The sequence below is a fragment of the Delphinus delphis genome, chromosome 9 (assembly GCF_949987515.2).
Source record: "Delphinus delphis chromosome 9, mDelDel1.2, whole genome shotgun sequence".
Classification (NCBI taxonomy): domain Eukaryota; kingdom Metazoa; phylum Chordata; class Mammalia; order Artiodactyla; family Delphinidae; genus Delphinus; species Delphinus delphis.
Window position 1 is genome coordinate 80941764 of NC_082691.1, and position 19062 is coordinate 80960825.

At 41.7% G+C, this 19062-nt stretch overlaps 1 protein-coding gene across 1 annotated transcript; it reads right to left on the minus strand.

The window, feature by feature from the left end:
- Positions 1 to 732: 732 nt before the first annotated feature.
- Positions 733 to 16957, minus strand: GPR37 (G protein-coupled receptor 37). Its single transcript, XM_060019978.1, has 2 exons — positions 15636 to 16957; positions 733 to 2514 (listed from the first exon to the last, which is right to left on the minus strand). Exons 1-2 carry the CDS (start codon positions 16659 to 16661, stop codon positions 1696 to 1698), a joined length of 1845 nt encoding a protein of 614 aa, XP_059875961.1. The 5' UTR covers positions 16662 to 16957; the 3' UTR covers positions 733 to 1695.
- Positions 16958 to 19062: the final 2105 nt, after the last annotated feature.

Sequence of the window (19062 nt, forward strand, 5' to 3'; positions counted from 1 at the left end):
ATATCATGAGAGACACTGTGGAATTATAACTGTGGATCTGCTCAGCAGCCATCAGTTGGCAGCCATCAGTTAGGCATCCTCAGTTGTTTTCCAAAGACCTATTACAGGGATCTGTAAGAGGACAATGGTGCCTTGTTTTTATTCTTCCTCAAACCCCTAAGAATACAGACAGTAGGGGAAAAAATCCCTTTGAAGAGTACTGGACTGGGAAAAGGGAGGTATTCTGGACACTGTCTTTTAGTTAATCTGGGTTTCATGCAGAAGACCAGTGGTCTGAATTAAGTCCCTTTAATTTTTCTAGTACTAAAGTTTAACGATTTAAAGAACATCATGTTATATATAGTCTGGAAGAAAGAAAGTACCAGTTAAGCTGAATAGTACAGAAATTGACAGGTAGAAAACACATAGGGCAGTTTCCAGCCAGAAAATTGGGTTCCCCTATATGATTTTTCTGAAGACAGCAACATTACAACCACACTGTGTCACTCAGGTCACTGCCTCTGCCATCTGATTAGGCATGTGTCCCACATGGAAGGCATCCTACACAACTGCTTTAACTTGAACTCCTTAAGGGGTCCATAGAATTCAAATAGAGAGGGTTAGATTTTTGTTGGGAGTTTATGGAATATCAACTTAAAGGTAGTATTTGAATATTCAAGTGTTCTAATCAAGATGCATAAATATTTTATTATTCCACGACTGTAATTTCTTAGAGAAATTAAGTCACACAGATTTAATCAAGTTCATTTTTTAAAAGGAGAAAAATTAGAATTCAAAGTGCTTCACACAGAATTCATGGTGCTTCAAAGGTCAGTGTTTAGATGAAATCAGATGACAAGTGGGTTGCTTTTTAGTCCTTGGTTCTCTTCATAATTCTTCATGGGAAAACCTATAGCTCTACATGCTAGTTCAGAGGTGAATTTCTTTAAAAAAAGATAGTTTCTTCCTACTCTGCTGTCTATTTATTCATATTTTATAAATATTTGGAAGTAATTTTACATCTCTAGCTGAATATTAAAAATACAATTTTTTAAACATACAGTTAGTTTTATGAATCATGCATATAAAATAGTACTGTTAGGAAAATGTCTTTATATCATAGTGATTGCCCACCTTAAAGGAAAATAGAATTATAAAACAATAAGGCTGATTTTAAATTGTGCATAGAATCAGTAATTGTGTATTTAAGGCAATTAAAAGATTTATTGAATCTTGGTTAAAAGTAGATTGACAATGACGTTAAAGAATAAAGTGTAATTTATTTGGTGCTACTTTGTGAATGCTTCTTAACTACAACTCACCTCACGATACCATATACAATATACTTTCAATCACAACTCAAACATAAAATAGCCTACAAAATCACATGGCTATAATCAATATACAGTGATTATATTTTTAAAAGAACAAAAGAAAGTTAGCAATTAATTAAGGTGCAGTCACTTTTTTCAAATAAAATATTAGCACCATACCAGATAAAATGATCTAAAACTACTGGCCTCCTCATACTTCTTAAATAACTAAATATAAATTTTTTGTTCAAAGCACAAATATTAATTTGCAAAATCAGTTCTACAGTAGTTAATATTTCTCTCCTTTTCTGCGTGTTTTCCCACTAAGGAAAAATATGAAGTAAAAACTTTCACAGGATATGAAAATGAAACAAAGAAACCTAAGCAAACCAAAGGCTGTGCTTCAGCAATGAGTTCCAACGGACGCGAACGTGGACATCTCCCGGCGTATGGTACTGAAAGGTGAGAGCTCCAGTTCTGTGGTGTATTCGTTGTCATTGTCATCACTGGTCACCGTGGAAGACTTCTGGACGCAGTCGTCACAACAGCAGCAGCAGCATTCCATAAAGGCCCGACTAAAGGGTTTGCAGAGACAGAAAAGTAGGACAGGGGTCACACAGGACTTAAAGAACAAAAGGAACTGGCTGATGATATTAAGAAGGTCCATTGTCTGCTGGGAAACCCCTGTAGCCATGTAAGCAGTAACAATGTTGCAGATATTTTCAGGAATAATGCAAAATCCATATAAAATGGTCAAAGCCACGACTGTGCAGTTCATCTGGCTTTCTAGCTGAATCTGCCGCTTATTCCCCCGGGTACAGGCTTTCTCGGCTTTGCGGATTTTCCTTGCAGTCACTAAAGAGCAGGTGATGGTGAAAAGTGTGGGCAAACAGAAGTAACAGCCGAAGTACCACCAGAGTCTGGCGCTGTCGTAGGTGAGGGCTAAAACATAGATGGTGTCGGGGAGATCCGGGGAGATCTTGATGACGCAGCGTTCCGCGGGGGCGCGCCCGCTGAAGCCCGGGTCCTCCTTGCTCAGCTGGCGGAGCACCACTTCCGGCAGTGCCAACAGGAGGGCACCCACCCATATAACGGCAAGTTTGGCGGTTGTGGAAGAACAGTTTTCTATCATTTCGTAGTACATCTGGACGTTGGTGGCCGCACGGAAGCGGTCTATACACAGAGCACATAAGGTGAACGTAGTAACTCCGAGAGAAGCAGCCTGCGGGAGGAACACAGAATATATTTTTCCTGGGTCATCTCTGAAAGATCAAAACATTAGGCAATAGGGCTTCCCTGGTGGCGCAGTGGTTGGGAGTCCGCCTGCCGATGCAGGGGACACGGGTTCGTGCCCCGGTCCGGGAAGATCCCACATGCCGCGGAGCGGCTGGGCCCGTGAGCCATGGCCGCTGAGCCTGCGCGTCCAGAGCCTGCGCTCCGCAACGGGAGAGGCCAGGACAGTGAGAGGCCCACGTACCGGAAAAAATACAGATGGGCAAAAAGTACGGAAAAAAAGAAAAGAAAAAGAAAACGATTTCCTGGAATGAGGCATGAGTAACTGGGTTGGTGACTACAGCTGAATCATTGTAAGGACAACAAATAAAACTAGAAGAAAAAAAAGAAGAAGAAATACAGTGGTTCAGGGTCATGGAGCCAAAAAATATTAAAGCTGGAAGGAGCCATGAAGATCAGCTCAGTCATAGTCAACTTAGCGGGGCAAGGTGGTTGTCAAGTCACAAGATAAACACAGTAATCATCTGGGAGCATCAGATTTACCCCACTGTTTGGGGGGAAATTAAAATAATTTAATGTTTAATAGATAGTCTTTATTTATATATTTAAACAAGGACAATGGATAGGATGTAAAATGTTCATGAGGGTTAAGATAAACCAGGAAACTAAAAGAAAATTCCCTAGGTGGATGGATGCTTTGGGGTATACCCCAAATACCTGCATTCACTCTCCCCTGCCCACTAAGTGGGAATGTTTAAGAAGCACAGGCAGAAGTCATGCCTTGGCAAAGGGGCAAAGAAATATATACACACATACATATATATATATATTATACATTAATGTCTACATTTTTAGAACTCGAAGGTATCATGTTGACAAAAGGAAAACCATTTGTCCTAACAATTTTAGTACTCAAAACATTAGTTGTTTATTTACTACATTCAAGCTGTCACTCTTCCCAGAGCGATGACAACTTGCCTTGCGGATTCTATAAGAGTTCCAATGTCAAATAATCTCTCTTCTTACACACTACACGTTAGTCAGTGTCTACTAGTCCTCATGTGCGAAATAAGGACACCGCATCCACGTCCTGACTATTCTCATAACTTGGTGGGGACGGTCTGAAAATGAGATATAATGAGGGGTGAACTGTTTGAAAAGCAAACATGAAGCAAAATATGACCAACAAAGTCTAGATCAGGGCAAATCAAGAGGTCATGGTTGAACTTATAACCACAGCTCTTGTACTACAAAATTCATGCAGTTTCCCATAAACACCGGTATAAGAAATATCCATCTAATATGCCTGCCATGAAAAATGAGTCATCTCTACATTCACCTTTTTAAAATTAACTTTCAACTTAGTGAGTTGTTTGACTTGATGGAAATATACTTTGCATCTATGCCAGAGACTCCAAATAATTCTAAAATTGAAGTCCACACTGTGCAACTGTCTTAAAATCAGATTTTGTTTTAATGTCAGTCATCTTTTGAATGTCATAGTCTGAATGGAAATCTGACAAGGATGGGCCATTTTCTAAAGGTCTGCACCGAACAGGATTACTGGGAAATTGCTGTATTTTATTTTACAGATTTTTGAAAGTTTTAATTTATATATTAGCTTTTCAAATGTTTTGATTCATCTCTCTATAAGACTGTAAAGCAAGGCTTTCTGCACTGTCTTCACTGAGGCAAATCTTGTGCATGTTTCCTTGTCACTCTGTATCCTGAGTCAGTCCACAAATACAAAGCTACAAAGGCTTATGCTGTGCATTCTTTTTAAATTAGGAATAACATTTCTGTTAAAAGGACAGCTTGGTGATTTTGAAAATACGAGACTCTGAAGAGAAGCAATCTCTTAGAGGCTCGGAACATCTATGTGCTTGGTAATTTTCTATCATTCCTTACAAAGAATGCACAACACACAGGAGATAATGTCTTCTCCCCCATTAACCTCTTTAATTTTAAATCTAGAGATTTAAAATCTGGACCAATTATCACAGGAGCTATCATTTGCATACCTATCTCCAAGTCTGTTACAAAGCATTTCATGAGAGGTAATAGCAAAGAACAAATGAAAGTGGGTAGACAGGTACTAGAACAGGTGTGTTAGATTACCACTCCTTAGATATCATAAATGGTGCTGCACATCCACTCTTAATTAAAAGATGTTCACTGCTTCAAAAAGCAAAAAAAAAGGGGGGTTCTAGCTTCTGTATAATTCATCTCACAAGATTAAAAAAAAAAACAACAGGAAAAATTTTAAGCAAGAGTAAGATGTGCCTCAATTTTTTGCTCAGGAATCCTTCTATACTGTATCTCATTTGAAGATGCTCAGTTCTTCAGCCATATTCCCAAGAGCTTAAGTACTGAGGACCTCAAACATATCTGACGAATCATAGATTGAGGGAACCTTCCCACTTGTCCTACACAATTTCAGGAAGCTCCTGTGTCCAGCTTCCTATTTTCAAATTGTACTTCTGTCTGATAGGATCCTCTGCAATTAGGATCCAGCTGAAACGGGGCGAACCGTCCAGGAAGGTCACAAGAGCTACAGAGAGAGTTGTTAAAGGAACCGCTGAGGCAAACACGGCCCCAAATGCAGATAGCACTTACTACGCAGTTGCCAACAGCAACTACAGCCCAAATGCCAGTCCCACATAGCTACTCCCTCCTGCCGCCACTGCCTGCAGTGTTATTACTCCAGATATTTTTCTGTAAATTCACTTATACAATTGATTTTATGATGTGAAAGAGCAGAAAGGGTACATGGTCCCAGCTCAGTACGTTCCCAAATTATTTACAGGAGACCGTAAACCTTTGTAAAGGCTTAACTGCATGCCTCAGAAATTAATTGATAAAAATCATCTGGACAATGGGTGGTGGGCTAATTTCTGCCTACTTAGATATGGAATCTATCCATGTAATTAGAATGCTAAATGCTGGGGTAACATGAAAAGATTTCTATCACAATTTTTAAATGTACTTGTTTACATACAGCTCATTAGAAATTCTACCAAGATGCATGGTGCAATTATACACAATTATAAAACTGTATCATGAAAGCTGGATCTTCTGCATTTAATGACCATATCTGATTGCTAAAATTCAATACCACCAGGAAATATGCTCTTGGGAGTAAAGCAGTTAAGCATTAGCTTAGATGGGTACTTCTTTGAAGCAATATTCTGAGAGATGGAATGAGTGAGATGCAATCTGTTATTAATTAAACTGCAATGGAAGGAATAATTAACATCAACAAAAGCACAACTATAAACACTTTGAATAGACAAGACTATTACTTGTGAGAATCAAGATCAGAGGAAAGCTGGAAGCAGAAATCTTTAACTAGTTGGGAAAATAAGGTACTGAGAATTTTGAGGGGATTGGCATCAAAATACAGACACTAGAGAATCAAAATAAACAAAATCTAAAACAAAATCTAAAATCTTTTCTTCCAATGTTCTGCTCTTCTTTGTTTCCTGGAATAACAACAGTAAAGCTACTTCAGCCCCTGTCCAGTCAACATCCAGAGTGGTGAGGCTGTGGGCAGCTGTGGTCACCTGTGGTCACCTGCAGCGTTGCTTCAAGGCACTGGGCAGGCACAGGGCAAGTGGAGACACTCACGTGGGAAAGGGGCAGCTCCAGTGTCAAAATGTTCTCCCCACTGCTCAAGGTGCTAACTCAATACAAACATCCAGCCTTGAGGAAATCCTGGCCACCACCTTTACCTAGTACTGTATTAAGTTCATTCAAAATGAGGTGAAAAAAGAGCACGTGGATACTTTATGAGAAACAGTCGGGACTTCCCTGGCAGTCCAGTGGTTAAGACTCCACGCTCCCAATGCAGGGGGCATGGGTTCGATCCCTAGTCAGGAAACTAAGATCCTGCATGCCGCATGGCGCGGCCGGAAAAGAAAGGAAGAAAAACAGTCATCTGTGGAACTCCTGTTGTAGCTATTGCTCCATTTCTCAGAAGCTTACTGCAGACAGACAAATATGAAACCTTTATGAATGAGGTTAAGCTATGAAGGTACAACTCATACCAAATAAACAGTGTCTTTTGCTAAACCCTCTGATATACATCAGTGATAACACTGATGGGGAAAGAAAAGACCGATGTACTTCCAAGCAAAAATTCTTTCATATGAAATCGAATCTACATGCTTAAGTACACTGAAGCAGCTGGAATACACTGATTTTTATAAAACAGGAAAATTTCTAACCAAAGTCATGACAACTTACTCTAGCCTAACTTATATTTTACCTCAAAAAGATGTTTAAGTGCATCTATTTATGTGCTGTCCTTTGTATACAAGTAACTCTCGAAACAAGGGCGTTATTGTTAACAAAACCCATTCATTTGAGCCATGAATGATAACCTATTATAAGTCCATGGTTAGAGACCTAACAATCAGTCAGGAAAAAAGCACGAGGAGCACAGGGTAGAGTTTCCTTTGAAACTCTAAATGGCTTGAGCTTGTGTGCCCTGGCTTCCTCTTGCATTTTCCATAATCCTTATCCTTGAAACACTTCAGGGCAACTTCTCCACCAGAGACACTTCTTTGAGCAACAGTGGAGACAACATGTTTCTCAGAGCCACTGTTTATCAGACTGCTGTTAATGAGATGGCCTTTATCAAAAGGTCTTCATTTCAGAGCACATGCAAATCATCACACTTGCATTAGTGTTTCCAGGCCAAAATATAGAGTGAGTAGGAGAGATTTGTCTCAACCCTCACAAGGACATACACATCTCTGAAATGAAACAGAGCCCTTCCAGGCCACTCTTCCATCGTCAAAAAGAAGGTTCCTTACCTTTATCAGTATCACTGAGATTTAATCTGACACAGTCACATATCATAAATATCTATCTATTTCTATAATATCCAGGCTATTTCATCTATATGTGATTTCCAATGAAGATATCAACTGTCATTATTGCCTCATTTTCAACTTTCTTCCCTTTTTTTTAAACTTGATAACATGCTCTTACTTATTTAAAAAACAATGGAGACTATTTAAAAGCTACTATATCATCCTAAAATTTGTCTTGACCCTATAAATCTTTCTTTACCTTTATAGTCCCACCTTGATGTTCCTACCAATTACAACTTCTGACTTCTGTAGAAGTACATTCCTTTGCAGTTAAAAAAAAATAATCATTTGACTACAACTTATCTAAAATGTTACAATTTAATTACAAATATGCCAACGCTCATTAGTGTAAAAATGCAAATGAAGCAAGATTAACATCATGTGTACTACAATGGGAGCCACCTATTGGAATCAACAGGTCTTAGAGCATTTATATATTCCATATTCATTCTCAATAATTAGAAATTCATTTCAAAATGTAATCTTTCCCACAAGCTCAAAGTCCACATTTCAACGCTTGATATTATTATGATGTTTCTAATCAATCTTAAAATGAACTGGGATTTCTGTTTTTCACCTAAGGGTTCTGACAAGTTTCCAAAGAACAGTAACAAATTTTCACCTATTTTTTTCTTGTGACTAATGAAATTGATTTGCATGATGGTGAACCTAAACTAAAGACAAAATCAGAGTTGGCCTCATCCATTTGTGCTTGGGTAGTTATGAGAAACCACATTTTAAGACAAAATTCCTCTGTTCTTAACCAAAATTCCATTGTTGGTAGTAGGTTAAGGAAGTACCCTTTCTTTACTCATTCCTCTTCAAAAGGCATGTATCTCTAAATTTCACATCTTACTGTGAATTAGTTAACAGATGCTTTTCCTATATAAGAGAAATCTGAACCAAGGAGAAGACAGTAAAGGTAGGAGGAAAGTTCCCTGAAGGAGGGAGTGACGAGAAGGGAATAAAATAATGGCAGCCCTGAGTACAGTCATACACCTAATTGAAATGACTCATCCTAGGCTAGGATCAAATCAGTGACCTTGGCATCATTCATGCTATCAACCATTCCAGTGTGCTGACACAGCACGTTGAAAACCATCATAAATTCACAAACTGAAAGTATTCTGTCTCAAGAATAAGTCTGGAATTGTGATGATATCCAGTTCTTCTGGAGGTTTTGTGGAAAGTATCTGTACCTACTTTGCAAATAGAAAGGGCCCATATTTGAGATTGTAGCAATTCCATTCTCCACTCAACCTTGAAATTTTAGGTGAGATCATCTCTTCTGGCACAAAGAATACCATTCTCATAAGGATACTTAAGAGTTAAGTACCCTTGGCAACAAGGTTGAGTTAATTATGGGACCTTGGCAGGTCAATTTGTGGTTAAAAAAAAAAAAAGACAGAGGATCCCTGGAGGATGGGCACAGAAATGCAGTGCCAGAGACAAACCTCACTGCATAACAGTCTGCCTACTCTCTCCCCACACGGTCCACATCTCAGACTCAGATCCCTGTGCTTCTAATGGGACACTGTTAAACCTAGTTGCAGCACATAGGAAGAGCTATTAAAGGTGGGATCACTCTCTCAAGGCCCACGCAGTACAAGGGTGAAGGGCAAGGTAGACCCTTACTTCCTCAGCCTTGGGTACACTCCTAAGCTCAGATCTGTTTTGCTTTTGTGGAAATACTTGCTTCTTTTTCACTGTTGAGAGATGTTTTGTTGATATAACCAGATACGCTGGCAGCCCTCAGGAACTGAGGATACGTCCTCACTTTGACTGTGGGCTTGAGAAATGAATCCAGGTCTCAGGAAGGTCCATTCTTTATGCTTCCCTTTCCCCGACTCTATAATAGGGTCTAAAGTGTCTCCCTCTTCAGCCTTTCTTCTTATGTTCTCTAAGGTCAAATCAAACAATAGGTATGTTTTAGAGATTTTCAGAAGAAAAGGACTCAATTTAATGTACTGTTATTACATTGCTAATTAAACAATTCATTTAAATAAACTTTAAAAAATTTGATTTACTTAATGTCCTTATGGCTAATAAGGACGACTAATTCCAAAGCAGAAATGGTTATCTCAGGCAGTGTATTCTAAATAATAATTTAATATTTAATAATATTTAGAATAATTCTGTATTCTAAATGAAATTTCTAGGACTGTCCCATCTGCCCAATTGTCTTATAGGCCTCCTATACCAGGAAAATTTGAGAAAACAAGAATTAAAAGACTTTCATAGTTGTAACTTTTCACCATGGCTCTAGGCTGTATGCATTTATGAAAACTAAGCGTAAGACTATGCTTGAAAAAGAATGAGAGGGAACATAGTTTTCACTTGAATTTCTCCATCTTTGGTCATAACTAAGTACAAACGTGAGCTGACCCATTCCAGAGCCATGCCTGAACTTCCATCACACCTTGTTTAAGCCTCTTTTAAAGTATTCATCACACGGTAGCACACGATTTCACCTGTCTATAATAGCAGTATCATATCTATGTTACTCATCTTTGGAAACTTTTTCCTCTCTTCCTCTTGTTCTTCCACTCCTGTTTCCTCCTAACATAGTATCTAGCATAGCAGAAAAGCCCAGTAAATGTTTAATGAATGAATGGATAGTAAATAAATGAATGAATGATGACATCTATGGAAAAGGACTATAGAAAATAATGAATTATACAAGCTGTTCTTAATCAGTTATTGGGTGCTGCTGTTTCGTGTATAATCCTTAAAAGCTGAATGCCAACTAATATCTCTAGAAGGCAAGTAAAGAAAAATCCACGTTCCTGTTTATACTTCATTGGCAAGCTTTAAAAAAGGACGACATTCTTATTACAATCAATAGTCAAGGAAATTATTTGAATTTCACATTTGAATATCCTAAAGCTTTTACTTCTTATGTGGAACCCAAATTCAGCAAACTTCACCGTACACTGTTCATGAACGGAGTTATACATAGGAGCACACGTTATACTTGTTTTCTTTTCTGCTGGAGTTATCAGCCAAATACTGTCACTTGCATGGGAATGTGAAAATTATTATAAAGGGATTAATAGGAAGTCATACAATATTTGTTAAGCACCATTCTCACACAGTGTGTCTATTTTCCCTGATAGTATTATTAGTAACTTTCAAGTGGCTCACAAAACTGTGTTTCCACTTAAAAGTCTATCAGAATACCCAATGGCTAATCCACCCCTCAAGCAAATTTACTGCCTGCCGTGATCAATGTGCTAGTACTTGAATCTAGTACTTTTAGGGAAATCTGTGCAGACTCACTCACAAAACTGTATAGCAATATCATCTTCAGCTTCGGTACCCACCCTTCTTTTCGTATCTGTCAGTGCCAACTACAATCTAAGACAATGAAAAAGTCATTTGCTCACTCAGTTTAAAACCAGTATTTCTAAAGCCATTGGAGAATCTGGCTTTTTTCATCATGAAAGGTTCTAGACCTTCCACAAATCATCCCTGGTCCAGAGGCCCTGGTGAGATGTATTCCCTTTATCCACCCACCACCCTCATGCAGGAATCTTGTATCCCAAGAAAATAAAACTACAGTTAGATCTGGGGTTAACTTAGAACTATTTGAAGCCTTCTTCCTTCCCTACCACTCACCATGAAGGTGTGAGTTCTTTAAACTAAGGAGCTGTCTATATTATTCAAAACGTCCAATTAACATCCAAATGGAAATAGTTAGCAGTGGATCTGGATCAGGTGATACACTGACTCTGGTTGGCATTCATCAAATAATTAGCAGAGAGCTGTTCTAGTGGGTTGCCATATTCAATGCCTAAGTTATTTGGCTTTAACCATTTTTTAGATCCCTAAGAGAATGGTGTGGTAGGGAACCCCTCTGCCATTCTCCTACTGCAATCTACACCCAGACCTCCATATCCAACCCACATCTACACGCTCTCTCTCTCCATACAACTATTCAACTATTGCTTTGAGTATAGTTTTTTCTGGTGACTCTCTGACAGACCAGTTCAAAATGATGTGGCTGTTAGAATGGCCACCATCCACCCAGATTTCCTCCTCTCCTATCCCCCTTTCCTACCATTCCGTCTGCTTTAAGGGACTTATCACTAGGCCACAGAGACATCATAATCCTGGAACAGAAAGAGAGAAATTATCAACTACAAATGTTCCTACTATGTTCCCACTCATAGCAGTATTATACTAAACCTCCCTTTCTAGAGATAGACTCTGGAAGCTGGGTGTTCTCCTTAAGTTTTGGTCAACAAATTGAAATAAAAAGAAGAGTTAAATGCGAATTGCAAAGACATATAATTTCTGCTGAAGAAACACCTATTTTTCTACACAAAGCCAACTCTCCCCCAAATTCTACTTCCTCCTTAAGATTATACTAATACTCAAGCTGAAGAAAAAAGAACTGTGGGAGAGAAGGAAAAGAAGGCAAAGGAGAAGATGGGAGAGAAAAATTGTAAAGATCAATAAAAATTAATTGTGGTTAAAAGTTTTAAGTAACTAAGAAAAATTTAAAAAGAGAAACATTGAAAAAGGCAAAAAAGACTACTAGAAAAATGGTAAATCATACATTACAAATCAATAAGAAGATGTGTGGTGGGAAGAAAAGGAAGACTACCCAACAAATAAAATAAATATAAGAGATTAGAAAGTAAAGAAAAGGCAAAATCTAGATAATAAAGGAGATAAAATGTCAAATAATTTTCAGAAGTCTTGTGGTCAAGAAGAAAAAGATTTGGAATGAGGGCAAATCAGGGAGAACGTTTTCAAAAAGATTTGTAATGTCCTCCCCTATCTAGAACACTTTGTGATTTTTAAGAACATAAAATATAACCTATGTATCTTTATTTGATTATTAAAATAACCATGTTTGGCACATGAAAAAATGCAATTGTCTCAGATTACTGCAATTTTTAAAAATTTAATGAGCTACGAACTATGGAATTTATGGGAAACGATGAAATTTAAGAATATAAAGAGCTACAAGTTTCATCATATAACAAATGATGTTAACTGGGCTTATTATTTTTCCTGTCTGTTGGATACAAAAATCTTTTTAAAAGATGCCAAGGAGGGCTTCCCTGGTGGCGCAGTGGTTGAGAGTCCGCCTGCCGATGCAGGGGACACAGGTTCGTGCCCCAGTCCGGGAGGAGCCCGTGAGCCATGGCCGCTGAGCCTGCGCGTCCAGAGCCTGTGCTCCACAACGGGAGAGGCCACAACAGTGAGAGGCCCGCGTACCGCAAAAAAAAAAAAAGATGCCAAGGAGCAGAAAGAAAAAGAAAACACTCACTGGACACTGTTTTGCCTCATAGATGTTTGCCTACTAAACAAATATCAACATCAAGTGTTGAGAATAAGGGTCTGGTTGCCATTGACTAAATATGTATACGTAGGATGGTCATTTCTCTTTTCTGAGTGTCATGTGTCATCTTTAAAATGAGGGGGTTGGGTTAGAATGCCATCTGGTTCTAATTTAACGTGGTAATTCAAAAGCCACTGTAGTGGCTGCTGTGGTTCCCCACCCAGATTGCTTCTTCCCCAAAGTCCTTTAGGAATGAAATGCTGATCTCCCCCAGCTGCTGGGACTATGGGTGGTTGATGGCTCTTAGCTGCATCCCTCTCTAGCAATTGCCCTTAACCAAAGAGATCCACCCGGCTCAAGGTTATGCCCCCTTCCTGGGAGCAACTTGCATCCAATGACTGGTCTGTTAGGGGCTATAAAGGCTGGGCCGTCTTGCCTCCATTCAGGACCTCCCTCTCCAGCCCTGAGCTCCCTGTGGTGTCAGCTGAGGTCTTTGTGGCATCTGCATCACAGTTCAACGTCCCTCTCTGCCCAGTCCTGCTTCCTTCATTCCCTAACAGGTGTTGAACCTGAGCTCACACCCCAATAAACTTCCTGAAGCAGATCTCCACATTAGCATCTGGTTTTTTTCAGAAACCCAACATGAAATAGGCAGTAGATCCCTCTTACTTCTGTGAAAACAGCAGTGCCTCCTGGAAGCAGAAATGCTTTATTCTGAGAGTTGGATTGTATTTCTTGTCCTCATAATCAGGAAGTAGGGAGCTAATGCTACTGTCTGATCATCATTTTCACAGAGTATGATGAAACATTATAGAATTATTTCAGAAGAGTAGGATTAGGTATGAATATAGAAACACTAAATCTTAAGGCTTTTATTCATTATTCTAACAGTAAAAATGTACATTATAGTTTAATTTTTCAAGAAAATAAAATGAGTGAATCTTTTTCTCCAAGCCTTTGCTTTTCCAGGGGAAAAAAGAGCCTAGTACCAATAATTAAAAAATAGAAAAGGGCTATGAAGAAGGGGGGAAATAGAGAGTAAAAAATAATAATTGTTTTTCTTAAGGAGCTGAGAATTAAATTTAAAAAGGAAATACAAATGAAAGTATGCATTTTTTAAAATCCTCAGTATTAGAGGATTTCTCTTTAATTTTCTTTCTCTTTATTTAGAGAAAGAAAATTAAAACACATACATAATAAATACCATCACTCAAAACTCACAGGTCTCACTAAACTAACCAAAGTTTATATATTCTTTTCTGACTTTGAATGGGATTCTTTTCTTTTAAAGTTTTTTTTCAAGAACTTTGGTAATTTTTTTTCTTTCCCCAGTTTCTTTTTTCTGTCCTTTTTATTGTTTTTCCCTTTAATGTATAATGATTTCATCCTGTCCAGTGCATTTAAAACAAGCCAATATGCTTCCCTCTTATTGGAGGTAACTCTCCTATTCACTTTATAGTTTACTTTTGTCTCTTTTTTGCATATGTCAATTTCTTCTGCATTATTCAAACAATCAGAGAAATCTTAAATTGAAATTGACCTTGAAAAGGCAATTGGTAGACACATATTCTCTTCCAAAAATTTCACTTCCTTCTCTGCAATTCAAAAATGAGCTGTCTACCAAATATTTAGATGTTTCGGAGCTACTTGGAGCTTGGCAACAAGAGAAATTCTAGATGTTGGTAAAGCAGCAACAGCTGATTTAGCAAGCATGGCATGATCCTGCATCTGATCTCTGCCAGGATAACAGAGGGTCTTATTTACAGTCTCTTGCCTTGGCCCTTCTAAGTAGGTACGGTTTTCTGTTTACTTATCCCCTAGCATTAGGCCCTGGAACAATGTTGAACATAATGTCACTGGCCCTGGTGCCAGACAGGATCAGGGGCTCTGGAATATTTACAGTTTCCCTTCTTCTGCTTCCATAAATGAAACGGGCAGTCTGAATGGAGTAAATCAAGGGCCAGCTGGCTGAAAACACAACTGGCAACAAAGCACGTGGGCTCCTTCCAAGAGCTGGTGTTTAAAGAAATTCCAACTACCATAATAACGGTTAAGGACACTAGCTGTAGGATGTTAACAGTCAAATTTTACTCAAAGATTTTCGTTTCCAAAGTTTGGAAGCTATTATGTGTCCCCTTCTTCTTAAGAAATTTTCTAGTCTTGGAAAAATAGCCAATCCCTTATACTCTAACAAACGACACATATATACTATATACTTTAGGAATGTCAAATAAATTCTGTGCCATGATGTACAAAGTGTTATTTTTGCTTAAGCTCATTCATACAAAATAAATAAAATGGTTACAAAGTTGAGAAGGAAAAAAGGAGAAACAGAAATGACATACGAATTTAGGTGGGATAGCATGGCAGACAGCCAGACAAACTAATTTGGGAGGTTACTAATATATCCAGGCCAAGTGACAAACAAAGAAAAGCAGATGTCTTTTGTTAAATAAAATATATATATTGCTCCAATTTTGATATTTAAGAAGAAATGTGATAATATCCTTGGGGAAGAAATCATACTGGAGCACTAGAAACCTAGTAGATGAGTGATGCAGGGGTTTTTTTCTTGCTAGGTTCTAATAATGAATTCACTCTAGAATCTCTGATAGTCTCCAAATCAGAAATCTATATGTATAAAACCATAGTTGAGAGAGAAATTTAAAATCTAAACAATTCTATACATTATGAGATGCTAATTATCTCCCAATCCAGGAGCAGGTGAGTTTGAAGGTGAGTGGACAAAGCTGCTTAGGTCCGCCCCTGTGCCCAGTATATAAATGCCAATGTCTATAAATGATTGGCAAGAGAAATGAGGGAGGAACCCTGAGAGAAAGTGAAGGGCTTCAGCAGTAGGTGCGTGGAGCAGCCGGTCTGATGCTATAAATCCCGGAAATGAATAAAGCCCGTAGCTTGAGACCCCCTGGAAGGCATTACCTCTACATAGGGCACGACCTTGCAGGAGAAGTCCTCCAGCAGCCACTTCTTGGTCAGCTCATGAAAGATGACGAGCGGAAGGCAGAAGAAGATGATGAGAAAGTCCCAGAAGGCCAGGTTGGCCAAGAGGGAGTTGGAGATGCTCCTCATGTAGTAGTTGTGACACACGATGCACATCACCGCCAGGTTGCCTATGATGCCGGTCCCGAAGATCACCACCGACAAACACATGACCGCATAGGCTCCGTAGGACTCCTGGGTCAGTGGGTAGAAAGGGTTCTTCAGTCGCAAGCGCGGGTTCGTGGTGTTCCCCCGCCGAGGACCCCCGCGTTCGTGAACTCCTTCAAGGGAGGACCCGTTCAGAGCCAGAGCCCTGCCAGGGGGTGCAATCGTCCGCCCTTCGTGCCCCGACGGTCCATTGACCGTCTTGGGTTGGGGGTCGTGGTGGGAACCCTGGAGTTTCCCGGCTCTCCTTGGCCAATAATAAAGGTCGCTGGCTCCGGGTTCCTTCCTCACACTCTGCTCCTGACTGCGCCCAGAAATGCCAGCGCCTCTGGGACCCTTTTCCTTCTCCTCTGACGTGTGAAGGAAGAGTTGGAGAGCCGTGGGGTTCCCTCTCCCCAAAGTACCCGGGGGCTTCTGACTCCGGGCACCTTTCCACCTCCAGGCGCCAGGTGGTCTGGCTGGAGGTCCCGAGGGCTCCGCTGCCGACGCCTCCGCCCCTCTGCCCGCGCCTGGGTCACCGCCGCGGGCCGCGGGTGGGTCCCATGAAGGCGCCAAGCGCACCGCTGCCTCCTGAGCCTCCTCCCTAGGCGCACGGGTTGGCAGAAGGTCTCCTGCAGAATTTTCCGGTCCCCAAGCGTCCCTGCTGCGACGCTGTATCAGTGTAGGTGAACAGCTTTCCCCCAGACAATTTTCGTTCCCGGGCGCAGGGGCGGACCCGAGGACGAGAGAAGCGGAAACCTTGAGCAGTAGCAGAAGCAGCAGCCGCGAGGTGCGGGCGAGACGCGCGCCCGCGGCCCGCATGGCTGGGCGAGGGCGCACCCGGCAACGGCGGCTCCTGCTTAGGACGGACACCTGCTGCCAAAGTTGCCGCTGAGAGTTAGACACATGTCACATACTAACCCCCGCCCCTGCAGCGGGGGACGGGAGATTAGGGGGAGGTTGGGGGATGGGTCTTGGGGTCACAGCCCTTCCCCTCTACAATCCTTCCTCGTTTGGTGTCCTGTGCATTTCTCAGCCAAGTCCAACCCGAGCGCTGCGTATCCCCAAGATTCAGAGAGGGAATCGCTGCTGCCGGTGGCTGACCTTGAAAACTTGCAACCAACGCCTGACTGTTGATTAATGTTGCGACTGGGAGAAGCCCAGACGAAGCCCCACGCTCCTCCCTGCCTTTGGGGTGGCTGCCTTCCTGGTAACAGTCGCTCTGCCTATTTACATGCTTTCGATATAGCTTTATCCAGCAGCAAGACGAGGTCGCTTCAAGGGAAAGGAAAGCAAGTTCCCCACCTTCAGATGACTAGTAGCCACACTCCCGCTCCCGCTTGCTGGAGACAAGCTGCCCACAGCCAGACGCCGCGCACATGCGCCGGGGTAACTCTCGCCCCACCTAACCCCAGCGACTCGCGAGGCTCCTGCGGACGAGGAGAAGCGGGATGCGAAGCCCGCGGCCGCGGCCAAAGTTGTCTCTCCTCTTGCTCAAAGTTGACCAGGGGGCGGCGCGGGCTGCTGGGCGGCGCGTCTCCGCGGAGAAGGGAATCGGTGGTGGGGAGGGCTAGCTCTGCTCCTCGGTGGACAGTGCCGGCGGCCGCAGGAGCTTGTGGCGGCGACAGCGGGCGCAGCCCGGGCGGAAAGAGTGGTGCCCGGAACCGCCGCGGGCGAGGCGGTGCATGGCCAGGAAGCCCCTCGCCGCCGCTCCAGCCGCAGCGCGCGCACGCGAAACCCAGCGCTCCGCTCCTTGCCTCCTCCCCCTGCTCAGCCTCCTGCGAGAGACGCGCTGGTTTGTGGGGAGACGGGATCCCCTGGCGGCTTACGAGGTCACTAAACCCACACACGTTTCATTCAAGCCCTTTGTAGCGGCTTCCACGCGTAGGAGCTGGAAGCGGCGGGGGAACGAGGGCGGAGGCGCGGAGCCTGCGCGGCTCGAGGCTAGGGATGGGCGGGACATGTTAATTCCCCAGATGTCTGAACCAGCCTGACGGGTCCCAGAGCCGGGTTGTGGGAAGAGGCGAGGGGCGGGGTGGCGGGGGTGGGGGAGATCCGTGCGTTCGCTTCCAGACCTGGGTCCTCGAGGGAGTCGTAAATTGAGGCGCTCGCCTCCTTAGGTGTTTCCAAGAACTGAGGATGGGAAAGAAAGGAAGCTCAGAGGCTTCCATCGTAGAGAATGAGCAGTTCTGGGAGTGGGACGCAGAGTGGGGATGCGAAGGATACCCCTTTCCCTTTAACAAGGGTTTAGGAGGCATCCTACCAGGGGTTACTTTAGAACCACTCAGACCACAATGAAAGTAGTTTTGTTTGATGAAGTAGAAGGAAATGATAGGTAGGGGGAAATTAACGTGAACAGAACTTCCAGCCTGGCTGACCAGGCCTTCCCAGCCTTTTATACTGTAAAACCCCACACTCAGGCCACAGCTGTCAGGGTGTAGCTAATACGACAGACAAATATCAGACAAACTGATTAAGAGAGAGCAAGTGATAGAGGAAGAAATAAACACATTTTGAAAAAAGGGAACATGTAGAGAGACAGGAGAAAACACAATGAGAAATAATGCCTATTGTGGTAGGTAGAATAATGGCCTTCCAAAAGATGTCCACATCCTAATTCTTAATACCTGTGAAAATGTTACTTTACATGGCAAAAGGGACTTTGCAGATGTGATTTCTCAAGGGATTCTCATCCCCTTGAGGTGGGGAGAAGATCATGGATTATCCAAGTGGGTCCATTGAAATCACAAGGGTCCGTGCAAGAGGGAGGTAGGAGGGTCTGAGTGAAGTGAGACCCTGAGCTAAAATAATGCTGGAGATCTCTAGAAACTGGAAAAGGCAAGGAATAGGCCATGCCTGATCGTTTTTAGAGTTCTGACCCCCAGAATGATAAGATAATGAATTTGTGTTTTTTAAGCCACTTTAAGCCACCTATCAATTACAATGGAGTTTCTGGGAAGGGTGCAAAAGCTATTTCCTTGTTGAACTTGAATTTCTCTCTGGGTAGAGGTGGAAATCAGTGACACATTAACGTGATCTAGAGTAAAAAAAAGGATCAAAAAAATAGCTCACATGTATAACCGAGACTTAAAATTAATGAGATGGGGGGGAGTATCTCTAGTTTTATGTTGACAACTTTTTTTTCTTGTTCACAACTAACCCAGGTTACCCCCTCCTGAATTTTTTTTTAAATAAAGTATTACAGTTAAAGTAGAAGATTTCT